Here is a 24,052-nt window from a genome sequence, read left to right as displayed (position 1 = left end):
GTTGTCTGACACACTTTCTTATTGCGGTTCCCTTCTCATAACCTAATTGCTTTATCAAATATTGGCTCATTTCTGGTTGATTCTCTGAATTTTAGTGAAGTTCAACTCCACTCTCTTTTCTAGGAGAACTTGCTAGAAGAAATCTCGACTAGAAAGTGTGGTAGAAATCAAGCTAGCAAATGTTTTGTTAATTATCAACTTCTTTGCTAGTTCTTGCACTGGAAAATTTATCTGCAAAATATTGGCTCATCAGCAAATTGTTTTCTAGCAATTCTGTCCAATGTTAACAAAGAGTCTAATGCTAACAAAAACGAGCACATGCATTGCTAGCTATTAAATATATTGGTCACAAGTAAACATATTACGTTATGCCAAGTACTCTGAGGTTAGTAACCATTGCTGTGGTAAATAAATATAATATGTCACTGATTCTAGATTGTTTAAATATTGTGAACCCTCTCATTGAACACCATTGAGCTCTGTTTTTCAACCCCTTTTCTATAGTGGCGGTCAATTGGAGGAGAGGTACAAATAGAGACTGACGGTGCATTTTTCAAATGACTCGTCGGATGTTTTGGTAAGATATATTTAGCCGTTTTACAGGCGAAGCGAATGAGGTGGTGTTCTAATACAAGTGACGATCAATTAGAGGTTTTCTGGTATAATTATGCTCAATGTTTACTATAATAAGAGCCATGTCTGTCAGCAGCTGCAGCTTGATGAAAGTAAGATTGCATTGCCCAAAGTTTGAAATCCCAGAGACATGCTGTATAGACAGATGCGCTAACGACTACGCCAACTGCTCCAATCTCTAGCAGGAGCAACTGGCTAGAGATTGAAGCTTTGCCATGCAGGAGGTTATGAAAAACATAGCATTGTGCTGGATTCAAACACATAACTTTCCAGAATTGTTCTACCCTTAGTTATCCTACCTGCTGATCACTCGCTGCACATCAGACTCCAAGGGTACTAGCATTTATAAAACTATGGTAGCAGAATGATTGGACAGGTGGGAGTAAGACAGATGGATATGCCAAATGACGCTGGTTTGATTCCTGAACAAAGCAATCCGCTGCGCAGCCTTGGAACATGCTTTCAAAGGATGGACACGGCTCTTATCATAGTAAAGGCTAGTACCCTGGCAGTCTGGTGTGCTGTGAGAGATCGTCAGGTGTGTCGATAAAGCTCAAAGAATAAGCATGTCATAAGTATTCTAAAACTGTGAAAGGTGAATGTTTAGCCTAGCTCAGGGGTCGGCAACCTTTTCCACTAAAAGAGCCATTTGGACCTGTTTTCCGCAAAAAAAAACGCAGTAGGAGCCACAAACCCCTTTTAATATTAGTAATTAAAAATAATACTACATGCACTTTTTTTGTTTAAACTTTAATGATTTTATACCATGTTTACGCCATTAAACGCAAATGTGTGGCATGTATAATGATTTAACCGCTGAGAAAACCAAATTACACCTTTGCAAAGAACAATAAAATACCTTTGGTGGTTTTATTGCCGCATAAAATGTTATAAGGTGTACTACCTGCGTTAGCATTGTTGTTTGTCAGTAGCGTTGTTGACATAATATCAGAAAGTATCTCGTAGCGATCTGGCCCTTTGTGCAAATCCGGTAGTAAGTTTCTCTGTACTTATATGTTAAAGTTAAAGCCGCGTGGCGATCATGTGATAAGTTACTATTAATAATAGAACAAATAATGATGTATAACAAATGAAAAGGCTTGATTTATCACCATAATTAAATTTTTTTAAATTATATTACAAAATCTAGTGATTAAACTTCTATGTTTTCATGAATTACTTGGCAAATTATAGTAAAAAAGGAAAAAATCAAGTCAAAGGGAGCCGCAGTGAGGGGATGAAAGAGCGGCATGCGACTCCGGAGCCGCATGTTGCTTACTTTTGGCCTAGCTAGTTGTGTGCTGGACGAGTGAAGTAAATGACGTAAGTTCAAATCCTGTGTAGTGCAACCTTTTTCGCACGCTCATTCTGTGACTTCACACACATACACACAGACGTGGCCCTTGTTATAGTGAAACCAGGTAAAATATGTCATACGGTGATGCCGAAGTTTGTAACATCTGAGCTGGTTAATATTAGACTTGTTCTTGAAAATCCACTCGCACAAAGTTTCATTCAAATTTACCAGAAAGTATCCGTCTGTTTCTACCATTTGTATCAGTCTATCTCTACCATTAGCAATTGTTTTGGTGTTTGAGGTGATCAGTCTATCTCTACCATTAGCAATTGCTTTGGTGTTTGAGGTGATCAGTCTATCTCTACCATTAGCAATTGTTTTGGTGTTTGAGGTGATCAGTCTATCTCTACCATTAGCAATTGTTTTGGTGTTTGAGGTGATCAGTCTATCTCTACCATTAGCAATTGTTTTGGGGTTTGAGGTGATCAGTCTATCTCTACCATTAGCAATCGTTTTGGGGTTTGAGGTTATCAGTCTATCTCTACCATTAGCAATTGTTTTGGTGTTTGAGGTTATCAGTCTATCTCTACCATTAGCAATTGTTTTGGTGTTTGAGGTGAACTGACTGCCATGATGTTTAAGATAGGTTGCCAACAAAACTTGATCACAGTTAAAATGTCCAGAAAGGAAATACGTGCGAAATGATGTCACTAGTTGTTATCATTGTTATAGTTTATATTGGCTATTGCGTGATGATGTAAAAGTACAAATCTTTATTCTGTCGGTCTCTTTGCAACTGTAGACATCATAATTGAGCTTTCGCTTGATCTGAATGTTTTAACAGCGATCGATTTTTATTGATTTCAATCTTGAAAGATCTTGACAGTCAGGTTACCTCAAACATCAAAACCAATTGCAAATAATAAAAGAACACCAATACTTTTTGATATGATTTACTGATATTGTGTAGAAGTTAAGAAAATGTCACTGATTTGATTCTTGAAGAAGGCACTCGATGTCTTCAAAGAACAGACACGGCTCTTATTATACTAAAGGCTAGTACCCTGGCAGTCAAGTGTGTCATGAAAGATCGTCAGGTGTGTCGATAAAGCCGAAAAAATAATCGTGTTATAAGTATTCGACAATTTGCGTTGCCAGACAGGCGGACAGGACTCTGGTTATAATAGAAGCAAAAATATATCATACTATGATGCTAAACTATATAATATCTGAACTGGTTAATTCAAGTAACAAGACTGGTACTTAAAGATGGGCTTGCACAAAATTTTACTAGATTTATCAGAAATTGTTGGTATTTTTCTATCGTTTCAATTGTATTGATGTTTGATGTGATTTGACTGCCAGGATAGTTCAAGATGTGTTGTCGACAAAACCTGACCATGGTTAAAACGCTCAGAAAGCAAATGACTCTAATAGACAGTGTGAGTGAGTCTATTGTCGATTGTCTATTTGTCAGTCTATTTACAAGGTAGAATCATTCGACCGCTGACAGCCAAATTATCATCATATAAATGACTACTAGCAGCCCTGTTGTATTGCCTGTTAAGGAACCAAGATTTATTTTACTTATTTCAAAGCAAATACTTACAATTCAGATACATGTATAATAGCGGCGGTAGTAGTAAGTACTTATGTTGATGTGATGTGCAAATATCACTTATTTGAAAGTTCTTTTCGCTGTCTTTGTGAAGAACTGGCAGCTTAAGTTCATGTTGATCAGCATTTTCATTGAAAGAATAACTGTAAAATCTGTTGTTGATAACAAACTCTGATTGATACCATTCTGATGTTCCTTAAAACATGGGATAATGTGTTTACTATTACAATGTATAAACTGAAATAGTTGAGCTCTAAAGGTTAACATGAGTTTATAGACTCAACAAATTTCAGGTCATTTTATATGTATTGAAAAGATAAAAGATACATCAATACAGCAAAGCAAGTTAAAGTTGTGTTGATTGGAGTATTTTAATGATAGCCTTTTTGCGCATTGGAGCTAGCATAAATGTTGCAATCTTTATCATTGACAGATTTCTATGTAGAACTTTGCCTTGATCAAAATCAGTAGTACCGAACTTTGGTCCATTGTACCGGAGAGATCAAAGCTCTTTGGGCTTTTACTGTAACATCTCTCTTCATATGTAGGTAAACCAGGTGCACTTTTGACATTTTCACAATCAGTCAAACAGTGCGGGATATAATATGCAAGTAAATGTCAATGAAACAGGTTGGGGACATTGTAATGTTATCCTATGTCTTATTTGTCTAATTATGTTATCTTATCTCATGTTTAGCCTCTACTGGTTGCGACCCGTTTAATTGAATTAAGTACCATCTAGTGATTAGCTGTTTATATGTGAAAAAGGATGATATTACAGCAGTAATCAGCTTTTAAAATTCAAAAGCAAGTACTGTTTATATAAAAAAAGTGAGAGGACTTTTTTTCTTATAACAAATGGAACACTGAACAGCAATAATGAATATGAAAACAGAGTGCAGACATTTAAGGCTGTAATATAATACAGATTGTATTGTTAGCAACAACAGCATTTTATAGGATTGGTTCATCTCAGACAAGTATAAGAAGTGAACTCTCTGTATAAGTGTGGGATGGGGCCTTGAAAGTATGTATTAGAAAGCGAAGTAAGCAACATATTTTGTGTGTAAATTGCTTTATTTTATCTTACTTTTTGATAAATAAAATACTTGAAAATTTATGATTTTTTGCAATTACTGCACTATTATAGATGGAAAAAGTGATTACCTTCTGAACTGTTCAGCTGAACTTTTCAATGCTTACAAAAGCTTTTGTGCCCAAATGTGGTTTTATGGGTTGTGTTCGAGTATGATGAGGCCTGTAAAGGAAAGACAACTGCTCTCTTTTTGCAGTAAACTCTTGAAGCAATTGCTCAAAGCTAATAGTTGTTACTATTTAGCTAGTATAACATTACTATTACTCCTGGAGTTTTACTAGCTTAAACAAAAAACAAGAGCAGACAATATATTACACATAGGTCTCCAGCAGAGGCCTACAAGAATAAAGGTTGGATAGGTATTTTGATTAGAAACACGAATGCTGGTTATCAGCTCATTGTCTTGAAGAAAAACGGAGCTCTCTAGGCGTTCATGCTAGCAATCTTCCTTTATCTGTAGATAATACAATTGTGCTTATGACGCTGGTACAATCAGTTAAACTAGGCACTTTGAGGCTAACATTGGGGACTATTCTTTTTACACGCTGATTCACTTTACTCACAGTCTCTATTCAAAACGGCAGTGCGTAAAATGTTTTGCTGCCAGCAAATTCTGTTTGAACAACGATATCCACCATCTCAGCTGTGCAGAAGAGAAACTGTCACTAAACACTGTAAAAGCTAGTAAAAAGCCAGAAGAATGGGTAATGGTTTCAAGCAGAGGCAACAATTATAGTTTAACTGGGTGAGCAAAACTTGTTTTACACACAATTGTTTTAAAATGTAAATTTTTTGTCACTGAATCTATCATACTTAGTGTTTGTTGAGGTAAATTGTTTTTGAATATATACATGTATTTGTAGCACTCAATAGAATATTATTAATAACAAATTTGAAATTAGCATATAGATAACATATCGTTTGATGGCATGATAACAGTTATCTGAACTCGGGTGACAATTGATCAATACTTGTAACTCCTGTTCTGTTGCACGAAAAAGCTAATTTTGGCTGTGACTTGTACCCAACATATTTACTATTGCAATGTGCGTTTTTGAAAAATTGTTTAATATAGTTATGAAATTGGAATATACCTTCAAATTTAAAATGAAATAAAAAGCTTTCAAACTTTAATAGTTTGCAACGCAGGTTATAGGCTCATAGTTGGTTAGATGCGAGTAATATATATTAACTTGTAGAGACAGTATCAGCTTCATTGTGCATATTAATTTAAAAACAATCATTGCTAAGTTGAAGGTAAGTTATAGCATATTTCCTGCCTTAAAAAGAGTTGATGTTGCATCGCCCTAAGGACAGTGCCAAATATTGCGACATTTCATTCGCCGGTGAAAGGGTGAATTTATTTTCTCAATATGCCGACGATGCAGTTAGAAAATATGATGCTACCCATTATTTAAATTTCACCTGTAATAAAGCGCCACTCGAAAGGAACGTTTGTAAACTTCATCGTTATGCAAGATATTCAGTCAGCGCAGCGACTGACTCCCAAGTGACAGTTTTAACTGGGTGTCTTTGTACACTTTGTTGATTGTGCCATACAAAAGTGTGTGAGCTCCTATTAAAACTATAAACATTTCAGCGTTCATTTGAATGCTGCTTCAGTTGTAATAAAATGTGGTTGCTATAAGTTGATAAAAGTGGACTCATTGACATGCAGCCAGAGTTTTCATTTCTGGAGAAAAAATCTAATCATAATGCACCTGGCATACCATAAATCTAGCGTTATCGCTCAGTATCAACTTGCTGGGTGAGTTCTAGCGTAGAAGAGCACCACCCAGCACGATTTTGCCTGCATATCACATAAATTGTTTGAGCCTTGAGAAAGCGTGTCACCCCAAAAGAAAACAGAGTCCCCGAAGCAACTGCTGGTTCAGCTATCTAAAGTTGCACTCCTACAGCTGCCCTGCTCTGGATGTGATGTGAAACGTTCAGTGAGATCAGCAGTTTTCTATTCTCATAGCGTTTATTCTATAGACAATCTTTGACTTAGCGTTGAATTAGAGGCGGTGTAAGTGTCAAAATATATTTCTCAGTTGTGTAGGAGGACTAGCGACATGTAACTAATTACATAATTTTAACCTAACAATAAAATGCAAAACATTTGGAAAATATATTATTGTAGTGAAACATTCAACTTATGCAAACGTGACATTATGTTTTAGTAATAAGTTTATCAAATGTTAGCATTTCATTTTAATAAGGCCCCAATTCAAATGCTAAAACAACCCGGAACAAAAAAATCAGGATTTATGCCTCAGGCATTAAAACTAAACTAAAGGAGGCTGTCTTTGTGTAGTCTTTGTGATTGTGACTGGTCATTTCAATGATGCTTCCCCAGTAGGTACCACAATATATTCCATTCAGCAAACATGATGAAAATTTGGGAAACATAAAAAAAATAGTGCATTTTAGTAAGCAGTATTTCAACGAATTGAGTGTATTATTTTGTATATGATACAGAAATTTTTGTGAACAAACCAATAATTTCTAAACCATCGGATATCAATATATGCAAACTTGTTTTAAGCAAACTAAAAGACTGGTGAACTTTAGCTTAGTAAAGATGAGTCAACATTGTTAAATGACCAACTCTAATACTTGCTGTTAATAATTTTCAGAAGAAGGCAAAATTAATATATATCAAATATATATGTCAAAGTCAAAAAGTAATTGATTTATGTGCACTTTAGATAAACAACACAATTTTTTAAAATCTCTAAGAAACATTTTTTATCTGATCGAAGTCTGATGTAGAACAACAAAACGTGTTAAAATTGATTATAAATAACAATTATCTGCTTTTAGTGAAGACACATTGCTGAAGTGCTATAGATAATATATAATATATTACTTATAATATAAAGTATCAATTGGTTGACTAATGCCAACCTTACAACAAGAAATACGGTATTTTGTATGTGATTTGAAACTAGAACATGGATGATCAACATGACTCGAGGTAAGAATACCTTTCCAACGGTGGGCACAGTTAAAGCCTGGATATAGGTGTCTTGATCAGAATCAGGAGTTCTGAATTCTGGTCAATATTTTTGAAGAAAAGCAGAGCTCTCTACGCTCTCACTGCAGCTATCTTTTTCAATCTGTAATTCACACACTTGCACATATGACACAGTTACAATCAGTTAAAAAGTGTTGGATATAATATATAAATATATTTCAATGAATTATTTTTGTGATTTACTTTAAATATAATAGTCATGTTTAACCTCTAATCGTTGTGGGCTGAGTTTATTGAATCTAGTAGCGTTAGGTGATTAGCTGATAGATGTAAAACATTTCAAACAATTAAGTTTTTTATAACGCACTCTCACCAAAAGATAACTTCTTAATTTCAAATGTTTTGTTCATTTAGATAAAAAAAGATAAAAAAATTGTAATAGACTAAATGAAACACCGGAGACAGAAAATAATTTTAGTTGAAAAATATGCCTAGCCTATATTAATGCTAAGCGACTACTGCAATGTAGCAGTAAATACCTCTTTGGATATTTTTTAAAAGGCCTAATGAATGCAAATTGATTGAATATAGTCGGCGTTTCCACCCAACAGTACGCTTGAAACTCAATAGAATAAACATTGAATTAGAAAGTCTGCCTATAAGCAAGGGATAAATAACCAAGCAATTTAGGCGTTGATTTACGTGTCAGCAATGCTTACACAATTAACAGAATACAATTAATTCTTTAATAAAGCAAATGATACAACTGAAGTACAATGGTGCGTCACAATAAATTCTGTTAGAAGAAAGATGAGGTTAAATTAGCTACAGTACAATATATTTATTCAGAGTTAGTTTATTGTGGATGTCGGCGTAAACCTGAAGGATTAGAAAATACCATAAATAATTTAATGCTTTTACAGCTGTTAAACCTCTAAAATTATAGTGTTTGCTAAATCCAAAAACCAACTAGCATTTGTCAACTTTTTTATTTTAAAGGTAATGACTACGCGGAAAAAAACAGAAATAAATTTTGTATTATGGCAAATGAAACACTGGAAACAACAATGTTACAAATGAAAGAATTCAGCTATTCGATAAGACTGTAAAATCATACAGATTGTATTGTTAACAGTAGCAGCATTTCATAATATTGCATAATCTCAGACACATGATATGTGAACGCTCTGGATAAGCGTGGGGTTGACATGAAAGCATGCATTATAAAGCAAAATCAACAACATGTTACTGTGTTATGGCGTTTATTTAATAATAATTCATTCTAAACAAAATAATTTACAATTTTTCATTTTTGGCAATAATTGCACTACTATGGGTTATAAAATTATTACTCACTGAACTGTTCAGCAGAAGTTGTCTTCCCATAGATAGGTTTTGTGACCAAATGAGATTTCATGTGATAAATTTGAGTATGACAATGCTTGTAGAGGTTAGACAACTGCTTTCTTATCTCAGTAAATTCTAGAAGCATGCTGAAAACTCAAACTATTACCTGTTACTCTTTATGTATTATTACGATTACCGCTGGAGTCCTACCAACTTCAAAAAACTGCATGAGCAGACAATTTCTTTTAGGTCACCAGCAGATGCTTAAAAAAATAACGTTTGGACAGATGTTTTGATCAGAACCGAAAATGCTGAATATTAAGCTCATTTTCTAGGTTCTCACTTTAGCCATCCTCTTTTATCTGTAGGAAACACAGTTTTACTTGTGATACTGATACAATCGGTTAAACAGTGGTGAATATAATATATAAATATATTTCCATTGAACAGTTAAGTGATTTAGATCAAATATGATAGTCATGTTTAATGCCTATCAGTTATAGATCCATTATATTGAATCTAGTAGAATTTAGTGAGTAGGTATTAGATGTAGAAATTGCAGACATTTAAGTTTTTAATGACATAATTAGAGCAATAAATAATTTTTAAATTTCGAAAGTAATGACTATTTAAAGTTTTTTTCAGATTTAATAAAATTTGAAAAGAATTTTGTATTGTACCAAATGAAACATTGGAAACAGTGACATTAAAAGTGAAAACAAGAATACAGCCATTTGATAAGGTTGTGCAAAAAATAAAGATTATATTGTTAGTAACAACAGCATTTCCTCGCATTCGTTCACAGACAATTATGAGAGGTGAACTGATTGTAGAAGTGTGGGATGAACTGAAAATATGCCTTATACACCAAAATGAACAACATATTAGTGGGTAATGATTTCTATTTCATATTAATTATTGATTAGCTAAAAAAATTACAAATGATAATTTTCTGCAATAACTGCGCTACTATGGATAATAAAAATTATTAGGTTCGGATGGTTCAGCAGAAATTGTCTTTTTTTCCCTTAAAAAGATTTATTCACATAGTAAACTTTGATGGGCTAAGTTTCAGCGTGACAAGAACCCTAAAGATCAGATGATTGTTTTTTACTAAACTCCTCAACCGTGCAGAGAAGTAAAAGCTATTACCTACCATTACTAGTATTTACCTATTATTAAACTATTATTACTGCTGGAGTTCTGCTAACTTCAACAGAACTACATGAGCAGACAATTCTTTCAGGTCTCTAGCAAAATCAAGTGCAATCAAATGCGTATAAAACTATTTACAACGTTTGAACACTTTTCATGTAAGCGGGTGTTAGCGTTAATAATTTATTATTACTTTCTGGTGATACACTGACAATATTGTCACCTACCCTTTATTCTGTCAACTCTACACACCCTTTACTGTTATGCTTTCCAAAAAAATGACAAACGTATAATTATAATTCAGACATTTTGAGACAATTTTGTTTATAAACAAAAACTAAGCAAGAGAAATAAAACCAGTGTTTAATGGAAATTATAAATGAGATCTTAGATACACTTGCTCTGGATTAGCGGTGAGTGGTGAAATTAAGCAGTTCTCAAGCTTAGAAAAGTAGTCACGTAGTCGAACACAAATAAAAAGTAAAACTAGTATGTAAATGAACTATAAAAAAATATATGTCAATATAAATATAGTGGGAAAAAATCAAATGTCAACTTATAGTTGTTTCCAACTGAAAACGACTATAAGTTTTAGTAGACATATAAATCACATAATATATATGATACATTTGATACACATGACAAGTAAAATACGTAAAATATGTATAAGACTTATGATATGTTTGATACATATAATACATATTAAGATATATTGTGTATTATGTATGAAACATATGATATGTATGATATATATGATGTGTATGATATGTATGATACATGTCATATGTATGATACATATGATATGTATTGAATGCATGCTACGTATCATATGCATGATACACATGTTACGCATGACACGTATGATGCATATGATATGCATCATACAAATAAGACACATAATACATATAATATACATAATATGTAAAACATGCATAATGTGTATAATATGCGTAATATTTATATGTATATATATTATGTGTACAAGTGTAATATCATATTGGGGATAACTTCTTTTTGCAAACGATTATTTTAATGTGATTTATTGTTAGCAGTGACTAGTCAGTAACTAGATGCATTACAACTAAAAATCTCTATTAATTTTTGATCTGTCTACTGTAGATGGTTTTTTTTAATAATATTACTCACGAGGCTTATTATGGATATTTTATATGTAATTATAAGGATATAAGCTGTAATAACATTGATAAATCATCCGACTCAGGGATGCTCACGGTCTTTTCCAAAAGGATTGAAAATGTGTTCGTTTTCATCCTGCAATGCATTTGTGGTTTAGATGGCATACCTGCTGTAAGGTTTTATGATGATCAATTTAGTATCAACGTAGTTTTACAGACCGTGTGGCTCAAATATTTTTACATATCGCTTTCGAATATTATGCTTTACCATATACAATATTGTCTCACAATTAAAGAAATTATTTTGGTAGCGAGAGAGTTAATTATGTGCGCACTGATTACTCATGATGATCTCTCATGGTGCATGAGACTTTCAATCATGCTAAAAGATATAACACATAAATTATATAAATATATACATATAATACATAAATTATATAAATATATACATATAATGCATAAATTATATAAATATATACATATCATTCATACATATATACAATTGTATAAGTATCCATATATGTACATACATGTATGTACATCTGTATTTATAAACATATATATGTACATATATGCATATGTGCATATACACATATATCAATATACATGTATATTTATATATGCATAAATATACATCATATGCATATCATAAACTTTTTTGTAACATGAGATATTGATTAAATTCAATTGTCATTATAATAAGGCAAAACCATCTGTCACATTTATTCACTGAGACGTACCACCGCCAATTAACGTTACTAATAAAAGTTATACAACTTGTACAATATACTCAGTGTGGATCAACAATACATTATAAGTAGTTTATCAGCCTCTAAGAGGTTTGTCCATATATAGATAAAGGTTGAACATGTGTGTTTGAGTAAATATCAATTAGCTTATCATTCATAAGTGTTTATTAGCTATTTGATATTTACATAAGAATTATAAGGCTTTGAAACGTGACCTGCCACATGTCCAACCTGTCATTTGTTCACCACCTGTATAAGCATGAACATGGTGGTGAAACCTTTTTTGTAGCAGGTATTCTTATTATGATCAGAACTTTGGTGTTCAAAATAATTTATCTACCAACTTCAATTTAACCTAAAGACAACCTCAAGCACTCCTATAATCATTAATAGAAGTCTAAAAAGTGGCAAATATCTTCCATAACAACTGTTGTAAGATTCATGCTTAAAATAATACTCATGTAATTATCCTCAAGAATATGGTCTTCTTTGAAAAATGCAATCACTTTTCGTTATTAAATTTCATCAGAAAACATTTTCATGAGCTATTTTGTAGTAATTGGGTCAACACAGACATAAAACCTTCGTGCCATACCTTTTTGCAAAGATGGCTGGTTACATTAGATTTGCTGATTCCCACTTTATTAACATAATTCAACTTTGCTACTGCTGGTCAGTCATTTTATATTCTCAAAAAATTAAAACACCTTTACATGTGACCTGCCCTGCTTTCAATTACTTCATACGCATAAACTCCATAGTAAAGAAATCATTTGTGGCTGCTAATTGCTCTTTATAATTAGGATTTCTCTGTTCAAGTAATTTGTATCCTAAACTCTATTCAACTTATCTAATTTTATATAGTGCCAAAACTATTAATATTATTATAAGAAGTTACAGATTTGCATTAAATTATAAATAGTAATATTTTTACATTGCCTCAAAAATTGGTTTTAAAAATGAAAATTATTTTAATATGATAGTTTCAAAAAGATTTTTAGTTACTTTTCTTCAATAATATTGTTCTCTTAAATATAATTATCTTTTCTTTTTGCTTAAACCCTTGAAAAACCATTTTTCATCCTTAAAATAATAACTGAAGCACAATAGACATAGGTTTTTGTGCCTCGACCAGTTGGTAAAACTAGTTTGTAGCATTTAATTTTCTCACTTCTGTTTTATGAATAGCATCTAATGTCATAATATAGTCATATTATAGTTTTGTAATAGTTGTAACTTTTCCGCAATCCATTGCATTAAATAAATGTTCTCTTTTTATAATGAAAAAATGTTTCTAAGTATTATTTTATTGAAAAAATTCAATAAACTTTTTTCTTTTTATAAAATAATAACTTAGACCTCAATAGACTGATGTTTGGTGAAATATAACACTTTTTGCAGTATTTGACACACTTTATTAAAATGTATTGCAGTTGTACATTAGAAATCATGAAAAACTTGCTTTAATGGACTGTAGACAACAGTATAAACTGTCCAAGGAATGGAAAATTTTCTCAACTGTTTCTGTAGCAAATTAATCAGGTACTAGGATGTTGCGTTGCGCTGACTGAGCGTAGAAATACTTTTGTAGCAGCTGATATGCACCATTTTTGCATATTTTTCAAAAATTAAGTCAAAAAAAAATCTAACTAAATGTTTAGCTGTATCAAAAAATTCAAAGCAGTCACCTAAATCAGGCACTTGATTCCTATCTAAATTTTGTTAGTAACATTTGAATAAAGTGAGCTAAAACTGTTGCTAAATGTTGATCAAAGTACTGTATATATCCTAAAACTCTCATTTGAACAGTATAGTGCTCTATTTCTAACCCTATCTTTAAATCAACACTTTATTACAAGTTCAAATAAAACGTAGCAATTTATTTTTTAAACTCTTTGCTGAGAAGCATTCTTAGCATTTTGCTTTTTTCAAACTCAAATTGCTGAGAAGAATAATTTTAGCCTTTCAGTGGCGAATGGATTGTTGCCTTTATTTTGCGCTCTCTTTCAGGCAGTGCGACATTGGCTATATTGTTAAAATAAATATGCTAATTTACGTGCAAAAATTTGTAGAGCTTAAAATAAATATACACGAGGAAGCAGATATAGGTCTTTACCAGTTGTTATTCATTGCTTACAGTTAACTTCTTAATAGTATCCTCTGTTGCAACTTGTTGGAGCTTTAAAGTTTTGACTTTGTTGTAAATTTAAAAGTATTATATTATTTTATAACTGTATTTAACAAGGTGGTATAAAAGCTCATTGCACTTATCAATATGTTTTCTACAGTTTGTAGCCTAAAATTCCTTTTTATGTTCAAGAGAACAGTAGTTACGAGTGGTAATCCATTTTAAGCTGGGTTCAAATTATTGCAATCAAGCTATCAATTTATATGCTCTAAGTATGCAAATTTATCAGTTTTATTATAATGATATCCTAAATGCTACAAATACTAATTCAAAAGCAAGAGTTATAAAGAAATAAACAAGCCACAACTAAAATATATGCAGCAACAAAAACTATTACTTTAAATCAAATATTACCATTTTGTAAACAAAAATCTTGGCATTGCTTGTCCGGCCAGTTGTATTCTGATTGTTGTCTTTCTTTATAACTAATTCAATTTATTCTGACTGTTTAATAACTTCCACAGCGCCTTCTGAGTTCAACTTGTTTTTTGCACAACTGAGCTAGTTGATATTACCTCTCAAACAATTTATAGGAAAACAAAACCTTTTTGCGAGAAACCATTTTGAATAGAAACTTCTAGCTTGAATAAAGAGGAAGCATGTGCAATCAAGCTAGTATGAAAAAAATGGCTTCAAAACATGTAGTAACTCTTTTTCCTACCATAAGGCAAAACCTTTTTCTCCAAATACATCAAAGTGTGAAAACTTTGCTGAAGGAACTAATTATATTTTGATACATTCACTAAATAATTTTATGTTGTTGTAATCAAGGTTTTTAGCGATAAAACCTCAAGAAATGGAAATGGAAATTAAACTTAAATACAAACGAAAACAATTTACAAAATTTTTGTTATTGATACAATAAATTATTATCAGTGGGCCTACTGTTTTTAGACACTTTTCTACTGATCACTTGTTCACAACAAGCTTGCTATTTCTCTCTTGATCTTTCTAGCATCAATGTTAGCTATAAACTTATCGATAGTGTTATTTAGGTTGTATAATCCATTTAGGTTAAAGTCAGGGTAATTACTTCACCATCTAAATACTTGAATCACTGATAGTCATATTAGTACTCATGTTTAGCCTGATACCTGAAGAACTATGAAATATAAGTCTAAGAAAAATAAAACAGCTATAGACATATTTTAATAAATAAATTTAATTGAGTTATATTACAAGCGGTAGTTTTCAGCAAAATAAAAATTAGAAATAAAGTTATGTTAGTTTAAAATAATTCTGTTAGTTGAATATCACCCTTTTTTAGCTAAAGGCAATGAACCATTTCCTTTTAGCAAGTCAATCTTCATAAAATAGTAGTAGTATTATATAAACAGTATATATAATAAGAGTATACTATATATACTATTTTGTGGGAGTAATATTTTATCATAAAAATGTTTCACAGTAGCATCAAAAACAATAATTTATGAATTGACATAATATCCGCTAATGGATAGACAAAATACACAGATATCTCCTATTTGTTTTCTGATTAACTCTGCATACAATGTACAGCAGCACGAAATCCCTTAAACCTGAGCTGGTGAAACACCATCTAATTCTGAAAGTAAACCACTCACTGAAGTTATAAATTTATTGAGTTTGACTTGAATCAGTAAGCTGTAAAGAACCACAAAAATGTTTTGGAAAAGACGTAAACCATTTCATGGATTTGAACCTTAGTTGAGTTCACTAAACATTTAACACAGATACATAGTGACGTGCACATTTGTAGGTGCTTTATATGCTATTAAACCATGTTGTTTTTACAAAGCACGTAAGCAGGTTTTAAGGCAGTACATTCTTTTGAAATGTTTACTGCATCAACTCTTTATAAAGTTTTTTGCATAAGACATCCTATTAATTTGATTTGCTCTCTAAAGTTTCCGAAATGCAGTCTATTTAATGAAATACTAATAATAATGCTCATGTTAGCACAAAAGATCACAAAGTAAACTTTTTGTTTATCTAATAAAACACACAAGCAATTAAAGTTAATAGATGCTATGAAACTTGAACAAGCTACTAGTTTGGAACAACAAAACATTATAAGTAGTTTATCGGCATCTAAGAGGTTTGTTTGTATAGAGATAAAAATCGAACATGTGTGTTTGAGTAAATATCAATTAGCTTATCATTCATAAGTGTTTATTAGCTATTCTATATTTACATAAGAATTATAAAACTTTGAGACGTGACCTGCCATATGTTCTACCTAACATAGGTTTACCCCATGTGTAAGCATAAACCTTATGGTAAATCTTATTCATACCTCATTCATTATGATTCGGATTCGGGTACTTAAAAAATTACACACTAATTCGAAATTACACTAAGAAAATTTTTTTTTTCATATCATTAATGAATAAAATTATTATGAAAAATCACAAATACCTCCATTATAGTTTTTGAAAGCAATATTTTTAAAATAGTGCTCAGATATTTATCCTCAATAGTATGGTTTTTCTATGACAATTATTTGACACTAACTATTTACTAGCTATGGGGCACAGTGGATGTAGCCTTTTTAGGGCTCAGTTACTTTGCAAAGATATTTTAGCACATTATATTTGCTTATTTCCACTTTATGATCAAGTTTTGACTATGCTAACTGCTGGTCAGCCATTTCATACATACAAAAAAATTTTAAGACTTTTTCACGTGACCTGCCGTACTTTAAATAACTTCATGCAAATTGAGTCTATAATGAAGACTCATTTGTGACTGCTAATTGTTCTTTATAATAAGGACTTCTTTGTTTAAGTAAATTTTATCCCAAATCCATTTCAATTTATGCAATTTTACGTATTGCTATAACATGTAATATAATTATGAAAATTTAAAATCTTTTCAAATGATAATCTTTTAGGATGTAGTGTTGGTTGTATAAATTTTGTATGATTGTATGATTTTTTCTTCAATATTCTGGTTTTTAAAAGGCACATATTTTTGCACTGAAACATTTCAAAAAACACAAAAACGAAAAACAATCAAAAACCCACTTTCAACAACATTGAATATCTATTTAGCAGGTTGAAGAAAATAAGGCATTGAGGATATCAAATTTCAAAAAGACAAAAGCATATAGGGAAATTTTTATCAAGACTATAGTCTTGCTAAAAATTCAAGATCCTATGATGGACTGTTTATAGTTTAGAGAAACAGCAAAGTCACATAGAAACAAGCATGTATTGTTGCTTAGTAATATGATGACAAGAACAAACTACCATAACACATGTGATGAAATTTGTGCAAGAAATAATTAAATAGACAAATATATAAAGTTACATCTTAAGCTCTTTGGTGAAAAGCATGTAGTTATTTGTGTGGTGAGAAATAGTGTCTTTAAAAAAGTTTAAACAAATATATGAACATAAGTAAAAATTCAAAAAGCAAATTCAAAAGAAATCTAAACTTTTGGTTCAGCAGTTATCAAATTTTTTCAATATAAAATAAATACATAGTGTTATAAAGTTTGATTTAGGTACAGTACAGATGCTGTTTGTTTGTGAATCATACTCCATAAACCATGTAACATTTACCGAATGGAATATTTTTGTTTAAATGGTCTTGTGTCTGGGTGTCGTTTGCAGGAAAGTTTTAAATGTGGCGTTTCAATCGAAGATCATCGTTGCTATACAGGATTTGCTAATCCTTCTGGTTAGGTACCTGATCTTTATTGGACAAGAATAAAACACTTCATCGCTCATACTTGACCATCATATGAAGTCATATTTCATCATCACGAGTGTCATACGGCATCAGCTATATGAATGATTAACTTGTTTCAGCTTTTCAAGTGATTTATAAATACAGTTCTGATTTATTGAATGTTTCTCATGTTTTTAAATTTTCCAATTTTTTACCTAAATTTATTATAAAGTAATTATTAGTTGTTTGAACAAAAATTACTTTGATAGCAACTGAAGTTCACCGGCCTTTTTATCTATTTTATCAGTTTGAGCCAAAACTAACCCAAAGTTCGATTGTACCTATGTGCTAAGCAGTCTAAATCAGGTAGCTGATCACAATCAAACTTGTGTTAGTAACCATTGCATAAAATAAGTTAAAACTGTTGCTGAATATTTATCTAAGTAAATAGTCATTTGTTAAGTATGATTGAGAGAAATTATTCTGTTTCTGTAGGATCATCTACAAAGATTTGAGCAGTAGAACAGTTTAAAGACAACTTGAATCATGGCATAGTTTGGGTCAGTCTATGTCAAGCAATTATATATATTAAATGATACAAACAAAGTTGGACACTTGGGTTTTGCTTATTAAGAAAGTTTAGCAAGGTAGGTCTGTCCTTTAAATTATAGGCCTTCTTAATCTCACTTGAACATAGCCTCGGTTAGTAAATAAATACTGAAGACTCAAGGCAAAGATAAAAGAGAAAACTTGGTACTTAGTCTCATAAAAATGTGGGCGGAGCCTAACAAGTAGCATATATAAATATTGATCAGCGCTGAGTCTTTCAGTCTAAGACAAGCGTCACGCAATGACTTTTCTATTGAAATTTGTCTTACTGCTGTTTTGTTTAATTTTAATTTCAGACCAAAGTGTCATCAGGCAGAATAATAAAGGTCAAGAGTTGTTTCAATTACGACAGAACATCTACGCGGCTCGTCAGCTTTTACAAAATGAATGTCCGGCACTCTTTGCAGTTAATCATGGAATTTATGATGACAGTTTGTTTCCGTTTCATTTAGAAATTGCTAAAATAGTACATAGCAGACTGCTCGATCACTTGGTCAAGTGTCTAGCAACTCAAACAATTACTGCTGAAAATGTGACCAGCCAACCTTCGTTCAATCAAAGTCGAGCGATGGAGGAAGCAACTTCAATACCACAAACAAGTCAGCAGCTTTTGACAGAACAGCCTACAACTGAACAATCTATGACTAGTGAGTTTGCAGCATCAACAGGTAAATCATGCTATCGTATGCTTTCAGATCCAACAAAATAAAATCAAACATGAGAAGACACGGTCCTTTTAAATTGAGATTCACTGATGCGCTGTATAATTTTGAGCAAGCATTTGATACTGAAATTGAATTTAGTGTCTTTGCCATGCAAACCCCTTTTTTACAACTTTTCGACACTTTTTAGCAACGGAGGATACAACTTCAGCACAACCAACAAGCCAACAGCTTTTGACAGAGCCGCCTACAACTGAACAATCTGTGACTAGTGAGGTGCCAACACCAAAAGGTAAATCACGTTATTGTATAATTCAGGTCAAACAAAGCACAATCAAACTTGAGCAGACATGGTCTTTTAGAATTGAGGGACACTGGTGCACTGCACAAATTTGAAAAAGCGTCTAACACTGATATTGAATCTTGTGCCTTTGCAATGCAACACTTTTTGAAAAAGAATTGTCTCACTGAAATGCTGTATATGTTTGACATCAGCATATAACACAATTGAGTAATCAATTACTAAATTTATAAAGTTATGAGTTTCATGTGCGTTAAATAAAATAGTCTCAGTTTTATGTCAAGAAGACTTGATAGACTTTTGACTCCATGGTAAGCTTTTCAATTCTCTTTGAAACTTTGGTATTTCCATCAAAATAGTTTTTTGTTGAATAAACTTGAAGAAAGGTAGAATCACCAAAAAATTCTTTAAACAATATAAAAAGCACTCCCAAAGTCTTCACCTGGTGTTCGCGGTAACATTAGATAACAAAGTCTCTGGTGAAAATTGTTATATGGCTTGATTGTATTTTAAACCAAAAAAATAGTTTGTTAGTTTTGTTTTACAATCCAGATTGCCAAAAGCTGTATGATGAAGGAAACAAACTTTCTGGAGTTTATCAAATCAACCCTTTTGATATGGCTGGTGAAGCCTTTCCTGTCTGGTGTGACTTTATTGATGGCTATGGGTGGACAGTATTTCAAAAAAGATTCAATGGATCTGTTGACTTTTTGAAAAATTGGACAGATTACCAAACAGGGTTTGGGTACACAGATGGAGAATATTGGTTGGGTAAGTAAGCTGTAAAGATGAATTGAGATCAAAGTCTAAAATACCTTTGATTTTACATCAAAACCGGGATAGGCAGGGTAACTATGGTTGTACCATTTATACTCCCTGATAATAACATTAAGGTAATTTAAGGTTGTTTTAGATATTTGTAATGGTCAACTAAATTATATGTTATACCTACAATGTGAAAACATTTGAGCTACATACCAGACCAAATTATTTTATGGAATCTCATCTTGCGAGAAAATAATGCGAAAACTGGTCTAATAAATTACTCAGAAACTTGTTTAAATCAGCAGCCACACTGTGTCTAAACTACATGTATATAAATTGTCAGAAATATAAACAAAAGTGCACTTTAAAAACCTATATTTTGCAAATATATTAAAACTGAAACCTTTTGCTAATTTTTAATCACCTAATTGTTACATTGTTTACTCGCTAGGCTACAATCAGAACCAGTTGAATATGTTGTGACCTTGCTTTATAATTTGAACATCTATTATTTTACTAGCTGTCAATTCCTTGTAGACAACAATGTATCAGTGAGGCTTTCATCGAAGCACGAGTATCTCATGAATAAAAGGAAGCCTAGAGTAACTAACATAGTGTGGGTATTAGAATATACCAAACTATTTGTCTTTCTTTCTGCAGTCTACTTTTTAAATTATAATTTTTTTTCAGGTTTAGACAAAATTCATGCCTTGACCAGTACAAACACAAAACTTTCCATTTTGCTCAAAGCTGCTAATGGAACCACAAAGTCAGGAATCTGGCAGAGTTTTTATATAAATGACTCATCAGATGGTTACAGGCTAACAGTAAGTATGTCACTGTTCCCGGTAGTAGAAATTATGCAGAGTTTTAGCAGCGACTTTATGCAATGTAAATGTTAAAGAAGAACATGTAAATAGCCGATGTATATCTTAATAATCATACAACTTCAAAATCATTGCATCATTATTTCCTATAGGAATTAATTGTTTCATTATGGTATGAAGCTGCACTAGAATATCTGCTACAAAGTTAATTTACGGAAGTTCTTATTGCATTAAAATTTTCTTTCACATGTATCTTATTATACTCATTTACTGCTACTACTAAACTGTGTTGGCAAGTTATTCACACGTAAGACAGCTGACATAAGAAGATACATTGCAATTTGATATGTTTGTAAGTGACGAACCTCTGTAAAACTAAACATTAAATGTTTTGCCATCTGTGATTTACACAAATCTATATGCAATTTGGAGTTAATAATGCAAGATATCAAACAACACTTTTATTATAAACTCAAAAACTTTAGCTGATTTTATGATTTTTATAGTACGTATTGACATAAAGCCTAAAATGTTAATCATAGCATTTGGTATTTTGTTATCAGTCAGGCATACAAAAATTATACAGCATTTTTCATCATGTTAACAGTTTAAGTACTACACATATTGTCTACCTTGAATGTGTTCGTCAATTAAGACAGGATTGAGTTTATCTTTAAAATTTGAAAAAGAAGCAAACTTTTCAATGCGTTAGCTAATTTATTTAAGAAAAAAACTTGCACTTTTCTGTATAAACAGGCAAATAAGGATAGCTAACAAGGAAGTTTGGCAAATTGTCCAGAGTTACTCAAACAAATTGAAAAGGGTGGCAAAAGGCTGAAGGGTTAATTCATCCAGCAACAATACTATTTATGTTTTTTGGTGATCATGATTTTCACAGAATTTGCTTGATATTCTGTTACTTAACTTAAGGATTGTTAATATCGCATAACTCTGAAAGATTTAACTGTTTTTTTTAACTTTGTTGAAAGGTTTTTGCAAAGAATTTTAAAGTGTACTAAAGCTTTGCTAGTTTGTTATCAGTCACACATTGGGAGAATATATAATACACATTCTTTGTTATTTCTATGCAGCTTATAGCACAGATCTTTCTTGACTACCGTAATTGTTCTGCATATTGAACTTCTTAAGAGTAATGGTAGTCTTTAGAGTCAGATTCCAATTATAGTTAAACTCAAGTCAAATGTGTTAATCTAAACAGTTCTTTGGTTTGTCTCCCTAATTTAATAGAGAAAGAGAGACTTGTAATACATTATTCCTATTATTTATTATACAACTTATACAACTCTTTACTAACAGATTAGTAATGAAGGCTATCGTGGGAGTTTAGATAGCTATGGTCTGGACTACCATAATGGGATGAAGTTCAGCACTACGGACCGTGATCAAGACAACAGTGAAGGCAACTGTGCTCAACGTTGGAAAGGTATAGATGTTTTAGCTTGAGAGCTGTCAGTTAGTTGTTGAACTTTTTTCTACTGCATTTTAGATTATCTGTTGCGTATAAAATATTTTACCACTGGCATTAAACTAAATTGTTATTTATAAATATTTGAAAAATAAATGAATAGTTAACGTTTAAACTATCATTTACTACAGGTAGTAAGTAAACATTCCGCTGATGGCTCTGCTCCGCCAAAGGCTCTCGAAAAATAAATCGTCTTTATTGAATTCTTCCGCATAGGTCTAACTTTGTGCATCATCACAAAAAACCTAAATATGGGTCATGAACTCAGTCAGTTAAAGGCTAAAAAACTGAATAACAGTGTAAAACTTGTATCCCATTGCTTGTAGTTGAAAAAGCGCATTTTTAGAGCTGCTGAGAAAAGCTTTGAGCTAGAGTAAAGGTTGAACTGTTATTTTTTCAACTTAAATTGACTTCTATCAGCATTTAGAATCTTTTCCGGAGGTTTTCTGTGACAACCATTGGATAATCTAATTTTTTAATGTACATGCTATAGATTCAATATGCAATGATACAAAATATGCCATGATTTATAGCCAATGGTCCAAATATTATCAAGTTTTAACAAGTTAACGATTGCCAAAAAACCCATGTCTGTCAAGAATCTATGTAATAAATTGATGTTGTTTAAGTTTGTCTACTAGTGAGTTTATCAATGTAATTTACCAAGCAGAATATGCAGAAGGTACAATACAAATGTAGTAGATTTTGTTCATCATACACAAGAAAATCTAAGGAAACTCATTTCACATACAAATCACTACTAGCTAGACTCGTGAAAGTTTTATTATTATAGAGGTTTTCTTTGTTTGGTGATTTTTACTTATCTTCTGCTAACTTTTGCAAAATTGTGCACTGCTCAACAAAGCCAAAAGACATCTATGTTTACCTTTTCACTCTTTTTACCACTCAGTGTAAAATTCTCTATGCGGTTTCAAAATATGAACTTGGACAGTTCAAAATACAATGATAATATAATTAGTGTTAGAGAAGATACTTTGAATGTTCATATAGACTACAAATTTAATGCATTAAAAAGAACACAAAGATAAAGAAATCATAGAATATTTTAACTCTGTTAATATCATTTCTTCAACCAGATTAAAATCATAAATGTATCAAATTTTGTTGTATTTCATTGTGACTGTATTGCAGGTAGCTGGTGGTTCAATAGCTGTCACCATTCGTTGCTGAATGGAGTTTATGGTGCTAGTTACTGGGGAGGGATAATGTGGAGGAGCGCATCAAACCACTTCACTGAGTCTGTGATGAGAATCACTAGGGATTAGGTAATATGCCAACATTTTGTATAATGCAGCAGAAACCTTACTTAAAATAAATACCCTAAATGAGTTATTTATTGCCTTTGTTGAGATAATAAGTGGAATTTTGCTGAATTTATTCCAGATGGCGCAGTTTATGCCGATTCAAATTTTAAATAAGTGCTTCTAAATGAAATTTTTTTTAAGAAATATGTGTTTTTTTGAATAAATAATTGCTATGAATTTAATGATTACTGGGTGATGCTGATATAAAAATACTTTGGTCACCT

The 24,052-nt window shown here is 31.8% G+C and overlaps 2 protein-coding genes across 2 annotated transcripts in view; both read left to right on the top strand.

Moving 5' to 3' along the window:
- Nucleotides 1-23,813, top strand: part of LOC137396351 (microfibril-associated glycoprotein 4-like) — a 398,039-nt gene extending 374,226 nt beyond the window's left edge. Inside the window, exons 4-5 of the mRNA XM_068082585.1 lie at nucleotides 22,335-22,461; nucleotides 23,656-23,813. Of these exons, the coding sequence (XP_067938686.1) occupies nucleotides 22,335-22,461; nucleotides 23,656-23,789 (261 nt within the window). The 3' untranslated portion in view covers nucleotides 23,790-23,813. The remainder of the gene's footprint in view (nucleotides 1-22,334; nucleotides 22,462-23,655) is intronic.
- Nucleotides 998-22,184, top strand: LOC137396628 (angiopoietin-related protein 6-like). Its single transcript, XM_068082947.1, has 7 exons — nucleotides 998-1,171; nucleotides 17,796-17,862; nucleotides 18,759-19,130; nucleotides 19,315-19,416; nucleotides 19,978-20,196; nucleotides 20,881-21,017; nucleotides 22,167-22,184. Exons 1-7 carry the CDS (start codon nucleotides 998-1,000, stop codon nucleotides 22,182-22,184), a joined length of 1,089 nt encoding a protein of 362 aa, XP_067939048.1.
- Nucleotides 23,814-24,052: the final 239 nt, after the last annotated feature.

The sequence above is a fragment of the Watersipora subatra genome, chromosome 5, assembly GCF_963576615.1.
Source record: "Watersipora subatra chromosome 5, tzWatSuba1.1, whole genome shotgun sequence".
In the NCBI taxonomy this organism is placed as follows: domain Eukaryota; kingdom Metazoa; phylum Bryozoa; class Gymnolaemata; order Cheilostomatida; family Watersiporidae; genus Watersipora; species Watersipora subatra.
Note: the sequence above shows the minus strand (reverse complement) of the source record. Positions and strands in the feature narration are given on the sequence as shown.

Excerpts from the sequence above, each read along its gene's own strand:
- LOC137396628 (XM_068082947.1), top strand. The coding sequence starts at position 998 with ATGATTGGACAGGTGGGAGTAAGACAGATGGATATGCCAAATGACGCT. Across the intron at positions 19,131-19,314 it reads TGAGTTTGCAGCATCAACAG|CAACGGAGGATACAACTTCA; the intron begins GTAAATCATGCT and ends GACACTTTTTAG. Across the intron at positions 19,417-19,977 it reads TGAGGTGCCAACACCAAAAG|ATTGCCAAAAGCTGTATGAT; the intron begins GTAAATCACGTT and ends TTTACAATCCAG.